The 17752-nt window shown below is 38.5% G+C and overlaps 1 protein-coding gene across 2 annotated transcripts in view; it reads right to left on the bottom strand.

The window, feature by feature from the left end:
• Nucleotides 1-1774: 1774 nt before the first annotated feature.
• The window catches only part of LOC113476640 (catenin delta-2-like), a 254882-nt gene continuing 238904 nt past the window's right edge, over nucleotides 1775-17752 (bottom strand). For both annotated transcript variants that reach the window (XM_026842473.1, XM_026842474.1), the window contains exon 5: nucleotides 1775-2164. In XM_026842473.1, coding sequence (XP_026698274.1) covers nucleotides 1899-2164 — 266 coding nt within the window. In that variant the 3' untranslated portion in view covers nucleotides 1775-1898. The remainder of the gene's footprint in view (nucleotides 2165-17752) is intronic.

Genomic DNA, 17752 nt, shown 5'->3' with positions numbered 1-17752 from the left:
CAAATACCAAAGGAAATTATCACGATCTGAGCAGTTTTGACTCCTGAGGCTTATTTTAATTATAATAGGGATAGCAAAACAATTCCAAGGATTGGCTTTTTTTCTCCCCTAATTGTGAGATCAGCAATGGTCATATTCAGAACTTTTTAACTTTTGCCTCCTTCTTGTTTACCTGTTTTAAAACCCCCTTTATATGCTTTTTACAATATTAATTCATAATTTATATGTCAGTTTGTTAATACTTTCAAGACATGTTTTAATTGATGTGAAGCTGTCAAGCATCCTTTGCAGGATGATAGTGTGAAAAATTATGATGTTCTTTGAGTTATTTTCCTGCAGGAATGTCTACCACACAGTTTGGAGGAACACAGAAAGAAAACCTATTTTCTGCCCTCTCACACCAAGAAAAAAAAAGGATAGGAAGAGCTGCCTTAATTTTTCCCCCCTCCATGAATTGATCCTTTTCTATCAGTGAGTATGAGAAAATTTAAATTTAGAATATCACTCCTTTTAACCCCTAGATAATTGCACTTTCCTTTTTCTTTTTTTTTTTTTTTTTTAAATCATTCTCCTTTCCCTCTCATTTCTTGTTTGCTTTTGTTTCTGTTGCTTTGTTGCTCTCATAACCTGTTCCTTTTTCATCATCTTAATTTTTGTAGCCTCCTTGAAGAATGTATCACACCCTTTCAGGCTAACCCCCAAGGGTACAATGCTTTTCACAAAGCACAAATCCTGATGACATCTGCTCAGGCTACAACTGGATATTATAGCCTCCTTTTTCTTTCTAACTGGAGTCCTGCTCTCCTGCTGGCTCAAATCCCAAAGAATATCAGGGAGGTCCTCTTGGTAAACATGGAAAAACCCTGAGGCTTTACCACTATGCAGGCTCATTTTAAACCCTTTATAGAAAAAAAAAAAAAAAAAAAAGTACCTACCCATTTTGAAATGAAATTTATCTGTGCTTTATTTCATTTTTCAGTCTTTGAGGACAGGGAGCTTTTCTGAGCAAATTGAGAGGATATAATATTGTATGTCTCTCAGTATCCCACAAGCTGTGCAATGACTATATAATACTTGAAATCTCTTAGCAATTTAAGGCTTTGAAATTCAAATACTACACACTTCTATAGAAACCTGAATTATAAAGTGTCTCAGTGTCACACTGAGATGGTCTGCTTTGCTGGGGCAGTTAACATCTAAACACAGAAAATAACCTGAGCTGACCAATGAAACCCAGGCAGACTTTGTTTATGTACAGAAATATGAATTCTTCTAGAATTTTTTGTCCAAACCGAAGCTTAACTTCCCAGTGAGAGGCTTTGATGTTGAAGAGAAAAGCACAGAAGGTGAGAGGGTTACGTGTCAGAGCTGGGAGGGATCATTTAGACAGGAAGAGAAATTTATAAAGTTTTCATAAGTATCTGAAACAATCTTTCAAAATGCTTGTAATGTACAGGCTGCTGTCTAATAAGTTATTTGTCTTTCAATATGGGGGAAAAAAGGCAAAAATGATTCTTACACCTGGGATTAGGCCACGGCACCAGGCAATGTATGGCATCCCAAGCAGGTTTCTCATCTCGTGTCAGCCTGGCTTTGTTTTTGTTTGCTGGCACCTATTGCTTTCAGTAATACCCTGATAACAACTCAGGGAAGTCCAAGACCTTAGTTAGGGCTCCTAATCAACACAGTCACAGAAATTTTCAAACTTAAATGCCTAAACCTGCTATCACCAAAATATATATATATGCGAGTAAGTAAAACTGGCACATAAATCTCCTTTTTAATCAGGATTATTTTATTACTATGCAAGTCAACCTGCTTTAGATTTACGAAAATCCAGGTGGTAACTCCATCCTGCTGCAGATGTGCTGAAAAGGACAAAAAGTAAAGGCAGACATTCACTTGCCAGCAGGCACCAAACAGCTCTGTTTCCTGGGAGCTACCCCACAAGATTTCAGGTGCAAGAGACCCAGGCTGCCTTGGACACATACCTGGCTGTAGCTCTGGATGGCACCTCTGGCCTGGCTGCTGCGGGCTGGGAGCTGGGCAGCCGCTGTTTCGCCCAAGGCGAGGGTCTGGTTGCTGTGGTAGCTGGCTGAGTACTGGAAGGACCCTTCAGGTTTGGAATTGAGCTGGAGCGCACTCTGGGAGAGGAGGCTGGGCCCTGTGGGGACAAAATTTGAGAGCAGTCAGAAAGTCTCGGTGAAAGAGCATACCTGTATTATCTGTGGCTTCAGCTTTTTACAGTTTGGCTCTTCAGTAAAAAAAATCACATACATTAAATTGTTTTCTTTACCATCATTATTATTGTGTTCAAGCTACAGACCACATTGCTTTCTCTCAAAAAACGTTATGGTTTTGACTGGTGAAGAAATTCTAAGCCTAAACAAACCTGACCGTACTATCTGATAAAGAAGTCTTGGTTTTCAGTTCAGAATAGTTGATGAGTTTTTTTCTAAGGATATGCCTTGTTGATTTCACTTAATTATATCCAAGTCATTCTGCATGGGACATGCTATGTTGTCCCTCCCTGGGCCCCCAGCACATTAGATCTATTGATCACTGCCACTCTGTCCTATGCACATGGTGATGTAATACTTTGGTGCCCGTAGGGATGGATGGCAGCCTTTAAAATATTAATAGCTGCTCTCATCACGTAGGACTCACCCTGATCTCAGTGAATCTTTGATGACTGTTTTGTCAGCCTATCTTATCTTCCCCATCACAGCACTGCACGGCAGGAGAGCCAAGTGCAGGCAGTGAGCTTAAATTGGGACTGCCAGACTGAAGAGCATGTCGGGAGCATGAACAGTGACACTTTTCACAGTTATTTAGTTGTTCTGTGAAACTAAAACATGTTCTAGTATTCATTAGGTTCATGTACAAGTGATTTAGCTTATCACGTATCCATAGCAAATTCCCCAGTTTTTGCTCCGAGAGCATATATCAGACAGGGCATGACTTTTCCTACAGTGCGCTTGGTTTAGACATGACCTCCTACAACCACTTTTAATGGTGAACTCAATTCTGTCTCCAAACACGAAGAGCTACATTAAAGAACACCCACCTAATCCTTCCTTATGTCTTCACTGATCTTAGTCTCTTCTAATTTTCAATAAACTTGCTCACCTTCCATGGTGTCCAGGCCCAGCAAGTGAGATATAAGAGGACAGAAGAGGGTTATACCTTGGCCACTGCATGAGTTACAAGGAAGTCTACCTTCCACTCACCAGCTATCATCTATACCATATTCCGCAGCTCCAGGGGGATGATAGGTTCATCTTCTGCTTAGCACTAACAAGCTCATGAGAGCATAGAAGGTGACACAAAGCTTAAGGGATGTGAAATGATTATGTTGATTTTGTTCCTAGGGAACATGCAAAAATTTCAGTTTTAAGAAGACTCACAATGGCAAAATTCCAATGAATTTTATGAGAAATAACTCCCAGCACATTCCTGATACAAAGGCCAAATTTTATGATCTTTAAGTCTTTGCTACACGATGTACAGCTGCTACAAAAAGATTTCTACTTAGAAAACGTGCAAACAACCCCACCCACTAATTAACATGGAAAATATTTTTTCCCCTAGCCTGTTTCTCAAAAATGGCAGAACCATTATAATCGATATTTTCCCAAATCCATCCCAAACCACTCCTATGTACAGTTCACATCAAAGCGTACACTTGAATTATGACAGTATTTTACATACCAACATAATTTATACTGCAAAGTCAATTACATTCATCAGAATATTCCAGATATAGGACAAATTTAGAAGAAAATTCTGGTCCTTGTATTTTCCTTACAAGTACAGAAGGAAGCAGGGTTCCATGTATGCTGTGAGGTTATTAAAAATATATCTCATGCATAGGGGAGCTGAATTTAATACTGAATGGGTGCTTATAAATCCAAAATTTGTAGCTTTCTGTTCCCTGACTCTGCAAATAGGGTTTACTAAGCATTTTCCATTTAACTAGTTTTGTTGCAAATTTTGTTCTTTAATGAAAGAAGTATTTTCACAGATTTCTTGAAAAAGCATAAAGAAAATACAGGCTTAGTTTTAAAATATTATCTGTAGACTTTGATTTAATCTTTTGGATTTTGAATTTTCAGTGAGAATTTGCCTGTGATTGACAAATGACATGATTAAGTTCAGAGAATTCAAAAAAGTGTAACTTTCCCAGGAGGGGCAAAAGTTGCAGGCAGAAAGCAATTTTTGTGCATGAAAGTGTTTGTACTTGTTCTGAAAGTAATTATGCTGTGACATTTCTAAAGCTTAAATAATGATTAAACTATCACATGCTATGAACTCAGTATGTTTACATTTTCATTGCATCTGGCTTTCAAGTGTTCCTTTCATATTACTATGGCTCACTAGGGGATTTGCGTAGCCAGCTAGAATCACATACATGGGTTCCCTGCACCAAATAGCCTTAAACATTACCATGCACTTTAAAAAACTTATCTAAACTGTAGAAAAAAAAAATTAGCGAAAAGTTTGGAGCACATGGTTTTTAAGTTCACTAACTACAGTATAGCAGTTTTTATTTTGTACCTTAAAAAGCAGTAATGAACAATTAAAACATACATACATTTCAATAAAGAGTCATTTGAGACAGCCAGCCAGGGAGATACTTTCAAAAAGGCCCACATTTCTCAACTAAACGTAGAACATGTAAAGTCTAAAGCAAGTGTACAAACTACAAGATACATTTGAGATCAATCAGTGTGATCTTGAAAAAACAGAAGTTCCTTTTTCAGGATTTAGCGACTACAAGCAGACCTGTCCTGTCTGATAAGGAAAAGATGGATCACCTTTCTCACTTGCAACATTCTTGAGATTTTAATCTGAAGGCAAAACCAAACCTTCTGAGGAGCCCACAGCTCACCCAGAAGAGAAGAGAGTGGTTTGTTTGTGTACTTCTATATGCTGATGACTCTTGACAAAAACCTACTGTTTCTTCCTGGAAAAAAATTTAAACTCTGTAGGAAAGTGTTCATACAACTATTTCTCATTTGTTTTCACAAGAGTTAAGGCAGCTGGAAATTCTCTATTTACAGTTAGGCATCGGAAATCACTAGTTAAATACTAGAACAATTCAGTCTTATTTGTTCCCTTAATGGTACATAATTAACTACCAATCTTCAATTTAAAATAAGCTTGTAAACAAACACTTCCCGCTTTATAAGGATTAGTTTAGCAGATACCAAGGATCTGTCATATTGCTTTAAAAATTCGTACTATTTTGTTTCTTTTTGTGGTAAGGGGAAGATATAACTACCTGGGGTTTCCCCTATGTTTTTTCACTACCACATTAAAAAAAAAAAAAAAAAAAAAAAAAAAAAGTCTATCTGTCTCATTAAAGGAGATTAGTGTTAGATTATTCATAGTGGTTAATACCAAATTTTCACTGATTCAGTCAGTGCCACTTTCCTCCTGTATTAATACAGTACAGATAGGAGTGAAAATTCAGGGAACTAAGTCAGAGACATCATACTGCAAGAGATGCCACTGTGGACTAACTTCAAAAGGTGGAGCAGGGTATAGTAATTAACTCTAAATTATCTCCAGTTTGGTGGACACATACTGCAGACAATACCTTCCTCTCCCTCTTAACCTCGAGCAAGGCTCCCTGTCTTCCTCACCTTGGCTGCTGCAACCCGCTCAGTGAGGAGCTCAAAGGAGAGGGAGTTCATCTTGCTTGGGACATGGACAAAGAGCACTTAAACTGGGGAAAGCTGCTGGAGCACAGAGAAGACCAGGCAAGAAGAGAACAGAAGAGAGTGAAGGACATGCCTACCCCAGATAGCCAACCAACAATGAAACCTCAGAGGTGATGGAGAGCAGAGGACTTTTCTAGGAATAAGAGGGAAACAGGAGTTTCCTTTTGTGGTCTGGAGACCCAGGTGCTGGCAGGCAGGGCACTATTAGAAGAAAGGAGTCACCCATTCAGAAAGCAAGGGGAGGGGGCAGGCTTCTTGTGAAGCCCTTTTAATTAGTTTATATTACTCGCCCCTCTTACTGGCAGTTATGTTGGCTATTATTATGGCTATTACTTTTCTCTTTCAGAAACCTAATAGTTTCAGAGATTTTGAGCACTTGAGAGTACCTGGGACACTTACTTCAAGCAAAACAGGAAAGAGGAGCAGATGCAGCACAGGACTCACCCTACCCTGAGTCCCATCACTGAAGAGAGCAGCGCCGAAGCCCACGCTTGCTACCTTCCTGCCGTATTGCATTCGACAAAATAAGCATAGGCTGGCATTACACTGAACAGGCTGATTCATGGCATTTAGTATGTTGCATATGGCCATAAATGTAAACTGGTGAGTTACGGACTCCATCACAAGCCCTAGTAGAAGGAGAGCTTCCAGAGCATCTACTTGCTCCTGTCAAAGGCGCAGTCGGGGGAGCAGGAGGCAAAGGTTGCAGAATGAGCCCCACCATGCACAGCTGGGGCTATTACTGTGCCCCTCACCTGTGAGGGGTAGAGTACTGCACTGGCAGTATTTCTTCATGGGCCACTGTTTTTCTTTCTGAATAACAATAAAATGTGCAATGATGCAATAAGATGCATTAAAGCTATTTAAAAACCAAACTAAGTTGATTATGGGAATCCAAAATAACACAATGAATCTAGGTTACTATTATCATCCATGGCTGGGTCAAAAATGAGGAAAAAAATGAAATTATGAAAACATTTGTCTGTTTATTTTCAAGAACAATATTTTCTTTGCAAATAAAATCTTTTGCCTGACATTTTCTGCTCTCTTCAGACCACCTCCTTCAGACCACCTCCTCTTCCTTCTATCATTCAGAGTAAGAAAAACACCCCGAAGAAACAAAGCAAAAATAAATCACAACTTAAAACATTCAATTTGAATTATTTTTTCAAAATGAATTATTGCTGAACAGCTACTGTTTGCATGCAGAAGTACTTCATATGGCTGGTTTAGAACAGTGGAATACTAGGATACTTCTCAGTACCTGCATGTACTGTTCTAGCTCTACCAGTGCTTGCTTAGGCAACAAAAAATTACAAGTATAGAACATATACACATAAACTTCTAATTATTTTAATTCTTATGCAAGAAGTGACAAGTAACAGACCAATAAGTAAAAAAATACCCAAGAGGAATGGTAATACAACAATAAAATTTCACCAGTATAATGATTTTAACAGATTTCTCTATTTAGGTAATCTCTTAAATTTCCTATTTTTCGAACCACACTTTGCAGCATACTTTAAACACAATAAAACAAGTCTTCCATTGTGTGAAAAAAAGGTGAATTTTGCTTTTAAATATTATCCTGTTCCTCAGCATAAAAAATTATATTCAATTGTGCAACTGACTTTATACTACATTTCATCAGAACAATCCAACTTACACACTGAAGAAGGGTCTAAAATATCCATTTTTATATGTTCAGAAACTGCCAAGGACTAAGGCTACTATATTCAAATCCACTGGAATATGCTTGCTGATTTCAGTGGGAATCAAAGTTTTTAGGATATTCTAAGTGTATTAAAGTGGTGTGTGCTAGCAGAATAAATATACCAATTGAATGTATGGTATAAACATGATGCTGGTAAAAGAGTAGCTGTATTATTAGTAATGTTTAGCAGACAAACTACATCAGCACCACCACTCCAGATTTTAAGAGTATGTTTCTTTCTGCTAGACCTCCTGCCACAAGAGAGGATTCAATGCTCCCTGGCATTGCCAGACTCCAAGAGTACAGCACACAGCTCTCCTTTCCTCACTCACTGGGAAGCAAACTCCAAGAGAAGCTGGTTGCTCAGCTGCCCACTGTGATCCACAGCCCTGGGCAGCATGATGCCCAAATTAACCAGAGAAAGTATTACGATTACATTAGAGGACAAAAAAAAAAAAAAAAGGAAAGAAACAAAGACCAAAGTGCATCAGCACAGTACCCAATTTTGATTCAATGAATAGTCATTAATGCCAACTGGAGCCTCAGTGGGATTACAAAAAAATAGGCATCAGCACCGACAGTAGTTGAAAAGCCAGGGAACTTGGGAATCAGAGTCATCACATTTTTTTTTTTCCTTCCCCCAGAGGACAGGGCCTTGTCTGGTTACCTTGCAAGTATCCAAGCTCACCCAAATTGTATTGCATAGTGGTCAAAAGCAGAAGAGTATCTCAGCTAAGAAACCCAGTAGGAACATGGGCTCTAAGGAGCTCACCAGTGTCAGTGTTTCCTAAGTGCTAAGAGACTCGTCCAGTACCATTACACTGATTAGAGATGGGGGAGCAAAGAAGTACATCCTATTAAATTTTGCTATTTGTAATATTACTAGATCATGAGTGAGGATTTAAAAACAAACACATCATGTAAAGTCTGATAAGACTGAAGTACAATCAGTATTTGTGATATATATTTCTACCTACAGGACAGCAAGTAGTAGGAATCTGTGGATAAACTCCATTACAAACTCAGAGAACTTTGTATTTTTTCTATTTTGTAGTGCCATTGCTGGGTCACAAAGCTAAATATCCAGATGAATATGGGGTTCTTGTAAAGGGAAAACTCACAAAAAGCAAACGAAGAAATTGTTCCCTGTGAGGATATCAATGACAGACCATCCCTACTGTCCACCAGTCAAACATTTGAAAAGTTACTCCTATTTCCTAATCCTTAGACTGCAGTATCTCATGGAATACTTCATAAATTGTAGCCTCACAGTATGTAACATTCAAGATGATACTATAGCCATTGTATGGTCAATCTTCAAAACAAACAAACAAAAGCTGAATTATGAAACAGGACTAACACATTACAGAGCAGAATTTATCATGGAACAAGTACTCAGTAATACCTTATCTGCTAGTTGTTCAATTATAAAATAATTACTGTAGAATGACAAGTTACATACGGTACTATATTATTACAAGATAAGGGCATGATTAATTCAGTATTCTAAATCTATGCAATAATTACTTCTGAATTGGCTAAAATAATTACACTACAAACTACAGAAACATACACCTAGTCAGCCCCCATGAGATAATTGCATGCTTGTTACATAGTGTTTCATGTTAAGTTCCCAACAAAAGTATGCAAGTGAAAGGAGAAGGATTTTTTCTTCTCCTTAAGATTTAAAGTCAGTTGGCTTATTGGGGCACATTTCCTTCTCTGAGTAAAGTGGAACACTACTACAGTGTTATACATTTCCATTTGGTCAGTCATCTATTTTGATGCCAGTTCTAATTGACAAAGGAAATAGACCAAAACGTGCTCGAACGAACATTTAATTAGCTCCTATACCAATTATAAACAACACTTCACTCACCTTCGATCAACTGACAGAAGTACTAATGATAAATTATAGAGTAAGTGTAAATAAAGTGTTTTTAATTAGTGTAATTAATCACTTCACACATTCTTCAACCTGCTTTGCTCATTTAGGTAACAGTTGAAAGAAAGCACTAGCAAAACTCCTTTAATGTCCTTTAAACATTCATTTGCAGAGTTAACAGGTTGAGGTGTCTCACATCCCAGTGAGAGGAACCATCCCCTAACTGTTAGTATATGCCTAATTAAGGATTTCAAATACCAAAAAGTCATCACTTACTGTGTCTTCTGCCTCTCGGGTCATTTAGTTTGAGCATGAAATATTGATTCCTACCCTACAACCTACTTTTTTTTTAGTTCATATAAACGTTTGTATTCATGGTAAGTAGTTGCTAACTGCTCTGAAAGTTGGGTTGTATTTGTTGCCCAGGTTTGCAAAAGAATGGATGATTAAATAAGATGTAGTAAAGGATCAGGTCGGGTATCTGTAAAGCAGTCACTCAATTTCTGAGTGTTCAACAGTACTTGGGATGCCGGGGGAATCCTGGAACTAGACTGAAAGAACAATAAAACCTGGGATAGCTCTTGATGGTAACCTGCCAATGTCCTTTCACAATATTTGACAGTAAAGAAGAGGAGATGGTAGTTAAAGACAAGGCCAATAGACCTATTCCTAGTGTTACCAGATTATTTGGCATCTCACTGGTATATCCTGTTTCCCAAATCCTGATCCCAGAATTAAGCTGCAATCTGGATGGGACTATCCCTCCAAATTTGAAGGGTAAGGAACATTTGTTTGTCTGTTTTAAACCCCTCCATTGCAGTATGACCTATTTTTGAGGTCATCTGAAACATTCTTTGAAGAAACTCTGACTTGCTGGGATGATTTAGGATGGTTTTGGAAAGTAGAGGAATTGTATGAGGGGAAGGGAGGCCCTCAAAGTGCCTCAGAGGGTGGCAAGGAGCAGCCAACTTGCCACTTAAGTACAGAGGACTCTCCCCTCTATCCTCATTTTCTAGTCTCTGGGGAAGCTGCACAAAGTGCAGCCGGAATCAGCAGAGAAGGAGGCAATTGTGAGGGAAAACCCTGGGAGCTAGATGACTTTTGTGGCTATCATAAAAAGATGTTTTCTTAATTACAGGCAGAAAAAGGAGAACTTAAATGAAACCAAACTTAAGATCTGAAGACAAAAACAAATTCTGTCAGCTACAAACGGTCAAACATATTCTGTAGGAAAAGGAGGACTTTCAAGCTAACTCTTAGATCTCAAACAGAAGATAACAAGTAGCTATAACAATAGCAGTAAGCATTGCCCCCATTCTCACTCTAAATCCAAGACTAGTACTAGAATATTACTATGAAAATATTTCAAGATCTACCTTCTAGGAGTTATTAAATATTAAAGATATCAGTATCTTTATATGACAAGAAAAAATGTCAAGGCTGCAATATAAAAGGTACTCTATACCCCAATGAAGTTGGAAAAGGGGGGGATGGGGTGAGGAAGCAAATGCATAGTTAAAGTGAAGAAATAAATTATAATACTTTATATGCTATATCACAAGCAGCTCCCTTGTTATGAAACAAAACACATCTCTTTAGATGCAGCAATTCTTAAATGAGTACACTGAAAACAAAGTTGTTTCAAAAAAAGGAAAGTAACCTATATGCAACACCATGCTCTACCAGCATTAAGATGTCTATGTTCCACCTGTAAACACAGAAAAGGGCTTTAGTGTTGCTACAGAATCTTTTCTTAGGTACTGGAAAATAGGATTTGGTGGAATACATTCAGAAATATAGAATAAGATCATTTTCATCAAAGAAGTCTATAAATGATATCTATCTGCAAAAATGATGCAAAAACTAAGCTGATACCATTATGTAAGGTAACAATACAAGTATATCCCTTCCAACTCTCTTTCTGACCTAATTACCATTGGAATGAAAGATGAAGAACAATTTATTTCACGAGTAAGTGAACTGGGAATAGAGATAGTTTCATTAGATACTGATTATCTTGAGCTTTTTACACAAGATAAAAATTCTTCCATTATTGTAAGAGGATAACAGAGGTGTTGGCTGGGATTTAAAAAAATAAATTACTACTCCAAGGGATAGCAAAGCACCACAAATGTCTGCAAGAAGTAGTAGAAAAACGTAAGACCTGAAGTGCATAGAAAAAAGTAACCCTGTATCCCACTCCGAGAGTAAATGGTTCTTTTTGGATTACTGGAAGATTTTTTTTTTTTTTTTAATGGTCATAATGAAATCCCAGGGTTAGGGCAGGGGGGATAGCACCACTGTCTAATTCAGAGAGGATGCTGGACACTACCAGGTTTCCAGCTACTGAGTAACATCAACGAAGTGCCTCCAAATAAGAGGAACCACTGTGCGATTAAACTAGGACTACAGAGTGGCAAATGTGATCTCCTCTTAGTGCTTGGTAGAATCGTGTTTGGCACTGACAAAATACTGCCCGGTGGTTAAAATCCACTAACTGTGCACCTGTAAGGGAAAGGAAGCAACCCAGAGAGAAAGAAAGTAGTTCTTCCACAGCTGAGCTTACTAAGGAAGTATTTAAGGTGGAATAATTTCTATAGCAACAGATAAGTTTATGGCAAAAAACTGTAGGTGATATAAAGATGATAGAATTTACAGTGTGTTTACATAAAAGTCTTCTGGAAATTAAGAAATGTGTTGCAAATATTAAATACTAGCAGACTCATGGAACAAGGTAACTAACATAACAAAGCCTAAGCAATCCTGAAATAATCGTGTGACTTCAGTGTTACTTACACTGATAGTGTATGCTTTGCTTTCTATACTGTACCACAAAAAGCATTATTCCAGATGTTTGTATGAAATGTAATACAGCCAGATATTATTTTATAAGCAATACTTGGCAATGTTTGACAGTAGGAGAAAATCTGGGGTTCCATTACTAATGAGAGAAATCACTGAAGATGACAGAGAACAAAACCTAAAGACATGCACTGAGAAAGAATAAGTTTATACATATTTAAGTTCAGAATACAGAAGTTGCCCTTGTCTTTTTTTTTTTTTTTTTTTTAAAAAAAAAAGAAAAAGCTATCCTAAATTTAGATTAAAAACAAGGATAACCTACTACTGCAAATTTTTAAATGACCCCAAGATTATACAACTCCTTTTGTAGAAGATTAATTGTATTTTGTGAAATTGCTTGCTGAACTCTGCAGATATCGAAATCGGATAGTCTTTGAAAGAGGTAATTTATCACTGGTCATTAGGATGATGTGTTTTATAGAAGCAATAGATAAAAACAACAGAGGAACAAGATAGGCAGCAAGGATAATAACTAAATTACATTTCTGCACTATGGAGGACACAGAGGAAAAATAATATCCTCTAGCCTTCCATCTAGGGATATCTAAGGATGATCTGGAGCTCTTTTGACACTAAAACTTCTGTTGGCACTTGTTACACCTCCATGAGAAGCCTCTGCCAGCAAAACCTTGTCAGTGGTCTAAGGTAGACACGATGTGATTTACACAAAGAATATAAATCACTTCTTTCCACAAATGGCATGATTTACTGATGGTGACTGTTACTTCTGTGAAGCTCTGCAGCTGCTACACAATACTAGGAGTGACAGAAGTCACACAATACTTCACTGTAACAGAAGTTCGCTATGTATTAAAAGGATCAGACTGTGGAACCACAGGATAACAGTACCTGAACTGGGCTTCTGGGTGGGATTAGATACATTTCTGAATCTGATCACAAGAAGAAACTTGCATACAGGAGGAGGCACTGCATTCTGTGACACAGACAGTCAGCTCTGACCCAGAAGGAACTGTTATGTTTCTATTCAGGAAACACTGAATTTTGGCATAAATGTTATTTTTAAATCTGTGTTTTTACTATCAATCTCCCATTTTGCAAAGAATAACTACATTTAAAATGAAGTGTGTGCTTTGTTTACAGAAAATACAGCCAAGTAAATTAAGAACATATTTTGCATGATTAAATACTAATTTTTTGGAAGTATTTTATACCTTTGAAGACCAACTGTGAATGTCAAGTGTTCCTAGTCACCCTCTGTGCCTAGCACAGTCTAAAGCTGCTATTGATAGTATTAAACTAATGTGTTCCCTTTTTATTTCTAGGAAATAAAATCAGATGGTTATAGACATCACACAAACATGACTCACATGGAAGCTGAATGTATTATCAGAAATTAAAAAATGAGACAAATCTATTCTGATAAGTCTGAATTAGACTGCTGGAAAATAAGAATAATTTTAAAAAGCGCCTACCAGCTTCTGACTGTAAAGCATATAAAACTACTCACAGATACATGGATCTATTACAAAAGGCATCAGTACATCTATTATGCTGTTATGTTGTTCCAGGAATTTAGCTACTAGCACAAAACAGGTTTCCTCTTCTCGTGCAAAGTAGAACTCCATTTTTTCCTGACCTTTGACAGGCTTAAATCTTGAATCTTTTCTGTCCACAAATGAAAATGGCTATTTGGTCTCTGAGGTGAGCCATTTCAGGATATGTTTAGCACTGCCTCAAAGTCAAGAAGTCAAAAAGGTCAAAATTTTATGACAATCTTTTTCATCTGCCAAAAACTCCTCTGCTTTAAAACAGAAAGTACACCCTTTTGCTTCTGCCTTCTCTTTCTGGGTCCAGAAATGTGAACCGCTCTCTGCTCTCATGTTATACTCTGAAAATGCATCTCTCCCTTTATAAGGCCAGAATGGAAAAAAAAAAACAGAGGCAACTCCCTACTCTGTGTTATCACAGAAGTCACAAAAATCTTACTTTACTGAGAGCTATGTAAACTGCACATAGCACAAAAGAAATCAAACACAAACCCATACCTGCCGAAATTTTCTGTTCCATATCCATCATTTTACACAGGCTAACAAGCCAACTACCTCTTTTTCAAGGCTTCATCCACACACTGCTTACACTTATGAGCTGTCATTGGCAGATCGCAGAACGATGAGGCTCTTGGCACTTCCGACTGTGTTGAGCGTGCGGGCACTGGCATGCCACTAAGGCACAAGTAGGGCGAATGGTTTTTCAGTCTGTAGTGAGGATGTGGGTGCATTTGTTTCCTGGCCCACACTACAGACACAATATTTACTGATATTCTTTTTCTCTGTAGGTTCGGATGCCAAAAGTCTCTGTTCTGCTTCTACAGATGCTACCATAAGTCACTGTCATTTTGTAATGAGTTTCAGTAACTGCTTCCTGTGGTGGATGAGGGAACACCTGGTTGCCTGTGCAGGATTTGTGTTTGCCACAGGCTAAGCATTACAAGTTGATCACTACCTCCTTTCCATCTTTGATGTTGCTACTAATTGATCTGTTTTCCTTGTCCTGAATCTCACCTTTCCAGTCCCCTCACCCCTTATATGTTTTACCTGCTGTTATTGCTCCTGTGTTAATCTGACATTCACATATTGTACTACAGTAATTAAACTAGATTGTGAAGGTGTGTTTTCTTTAGGCAAGGATTTTAAGTCAGTTGCACAGCATAAAATGACAGCAGGTACCAATGTCGGATTCACTTCAGGACAAGCAAGCTCAGAGATATGGAGTAATATCCCGATATCAGTATGGAATTTATACATAAAAGCACATTTATCATGTAGACATAACCAGAAATAAGAAAACTCCAAGAAACTTGCCGTGGGTGACAGCACATTAAAACAAAAAAATCAGACTATAGGTTGCTGTACAGAAATGGAGGGGAAATTAGAAATGACTTAGATGCTATGTTGTCACAGTGTGGACACACACTCTGGACTCCCAACATGACACACCAATGAGCAATGCAGATTTGCTTGAGGTTACGTAAGCATGTAAAAGGCAAGGATAGCCAGGCCCCTTTTACACAGAAAATGTGGCTTCATCTTTTTTTTTCTTTCTTTTTTCCCCAAAGGATGAATTGTTATCTATTTTGGGGAAAAGACTGAGGTTTGATTTCATGATGTGTGAGAAAATATAAACGAACTGGAAAAAGAAAAGATGGAATTGAAACAAGAAGGGAAGCAACAGATGTAAGGATATGTCTGTTTCCCTAAACTACACTGATGAGTAGTTTAGGAAAAGATGGGACAGCAAGAAAAAGTGAGCGAGTACAGGAAAGGAGAGGGCTAGGGAGAGATACTAAGATGATGTGAGTGTCTCTGGCTGGAGATTCCTGCCTGAGCAGAGGAAATCGCAAGAGGCAGCCTGCAGCAGTTTAGGTCCAACAGTAAGGGCATGTAATGGACCATCACATTTTGAACAGTACTTCTGCCAGTGGCTTCTAGTGCTTTCTCCCTGAGAAGCCTACAACCCCTGCCCAGACACCCTACCAATCTAGAAAGGGCCGCAGAAGAACTGAGACGATTGAAGCCCTGCACAGGAGGGTGACCACAGCAAGGCCTGAGGAACCAGTGAAAGCAGAAGCGAGTAGCGATGGTTCCTTTTGTCTTCACCAGGCCTCCTGCTTGTAAACAGATAGACATGAACTTGAAAACAGGCAGCAAACTGAAGCAGAACAAGATGAGCTGGACCCAAGTCACAAGTCCATAACACTCCACTGTCAGAAATCCACAGTGGACCATGGCTGCTGAAGCAGATACCAAAGCCTGCCACAAATCCCAGTGGTAAGAGCCCATACTGTGGCTCCACTCCCAAGTTTTACTCCGTGCAGTTGTCTCCTCCTGCCTGCATGAGGGAAGAGATCAAAAAGGAAAATAACTTCACTCCCACTCTTTAAGTGAGAGGACTGACATGAGTTTAACGGGATGCGATATGTCAGCAACAAAGACATGACTGTTTTACCTGGGCCTTACTGTCCTGATACCTGTGATAAGAGCAGAGGTGACAGAGTACTGAATGACAGTGTTTGAGCTACATCTTTTCATTCAGCATTGAGATGCTATTCTCAATACCTTTGAACTCTGCCTCTGACAGAGGATGAAAATAATAAAGTCCAAGCTCAGGATGCTGCTCAGTGCTGATGGAGCATTTCCTGAGGCAGCACTGGCTGTAAACACAGATGCTGGGATGGAAGAGCTGGCTCTGAGGTCAGCGCTAGAGCCTGCTTCATATTATCAAATCTTAAATGTCTTAGTGGGGTTTAGCAATGAATCTGCAGAAACCTCACACAGTCAGCTACTTTGTAAACATTAATCCCCTACCGAGGACTGCTCCTGGAAGAAGGTCTTGGTGTTTGCTACCAGCCAGTGGCTACTGCAATGTTAAATGACATGATAATTATTTCATGCTCACACTTAGGGTGAGGGCCAGAAAGGGGAGGTGAATAAAGGAAACAATATCTTATCCCCACTTCTCAGAGATCTAAGTATTTAACAACTACTTAAAAGACTAAACTTGACCCACAGTTGAGACAATTTCTGTACAACTTTCCCTGTGAGAACATACAACAAATAAATATGAGACCACTCTTTAACAAAAGGCGTCCACTGTTCAGATTTACCCCATTACAAATTGGGCAAAGCCAACTCTGACACCCCAAAGTCTTGAAGTCAAGATATTGAAAAGGCTTGTATTAGAAGAGATGGATGGAATAAGGGAGAGGCATCCAAAATGCCCAACCAGAAGTATTTACCTTGAATATATTACAATACTGACAGAAGTTTCACAGTAAATCAAAATTTCCTTAGACCTCATACTCTGAGAGATTTATTTGAAGCTAAGAACTGTTGAGCCAGACAACTACCAGGTTTGCATTAATGCAGCAGAAAAAAAGGTGGTGTGACCCGTGTTTCGCACTTCTGTCACTCCTACTCCAAAGACTCCAATCCTAAAACGAAAGAAGGGCACACATACTTCCTAGGTGTTTTTCAGTTCTGAAACATACTCAAAGAGCAAATGATTTTATTAGTGTGTATGTTTTCCAGTGGATCCCACGAGAACACTTCCTTTGTGTGCACAAAGACTGACTCAGCTGGATGGCCCTGGCTCTCAGAGCAGATAATGAAATGGAAATAACTTCATCTATCAACAAATTGTGAGGTCCACTGATGCCAAATTTCATCTCATTGAGCATATCAGCCATCTGACAGGTGGCAATTTCACAAAGCAAGAGCTATGGGATGGAAACCACATAAACACACATCCTTTTACACATTCATTGTGTAAATAGTGCCTTTTTGTTTCAATCCATTTTCAATATCTATGAATAAAGCAGCTGATAAAGGATGAAAATCATAAAGGTTGAACAAGGAGTGCTCTTTCAGACTGGGACATCTGCTTTCACACTGAGTAAGGAGGATCTCTCTTATTGTAAAAAACTGCTGAAAACTGAATTAAGAGACTAAAATAAGAGTTTAGCCCATCTTTTTAGCCTCAGAATTAGGTTATTTAAGTGAAAACCACATCTGTCTAATACAACAGCTAGATATAATTTCATGTGAT

This window comes from Athene cunicularia (assembly GCF_003259725.1).
Source record: "Athene cunicularia isolate RWA chromosome 2 unlocalized genomic scaffold, athCun1 chr2_part1, whole genome shotgun sequence".
Classification (NCBI taxonomy): domain Eukaryota; kingdom Metazoa; phylum Chordata; class Aves; order Strigiformes; family Strigidae; genus Athene; species Athene cunicularia.
This window is presented reverse-complemented; position numbering and strand designations above follow the sequence as displayed.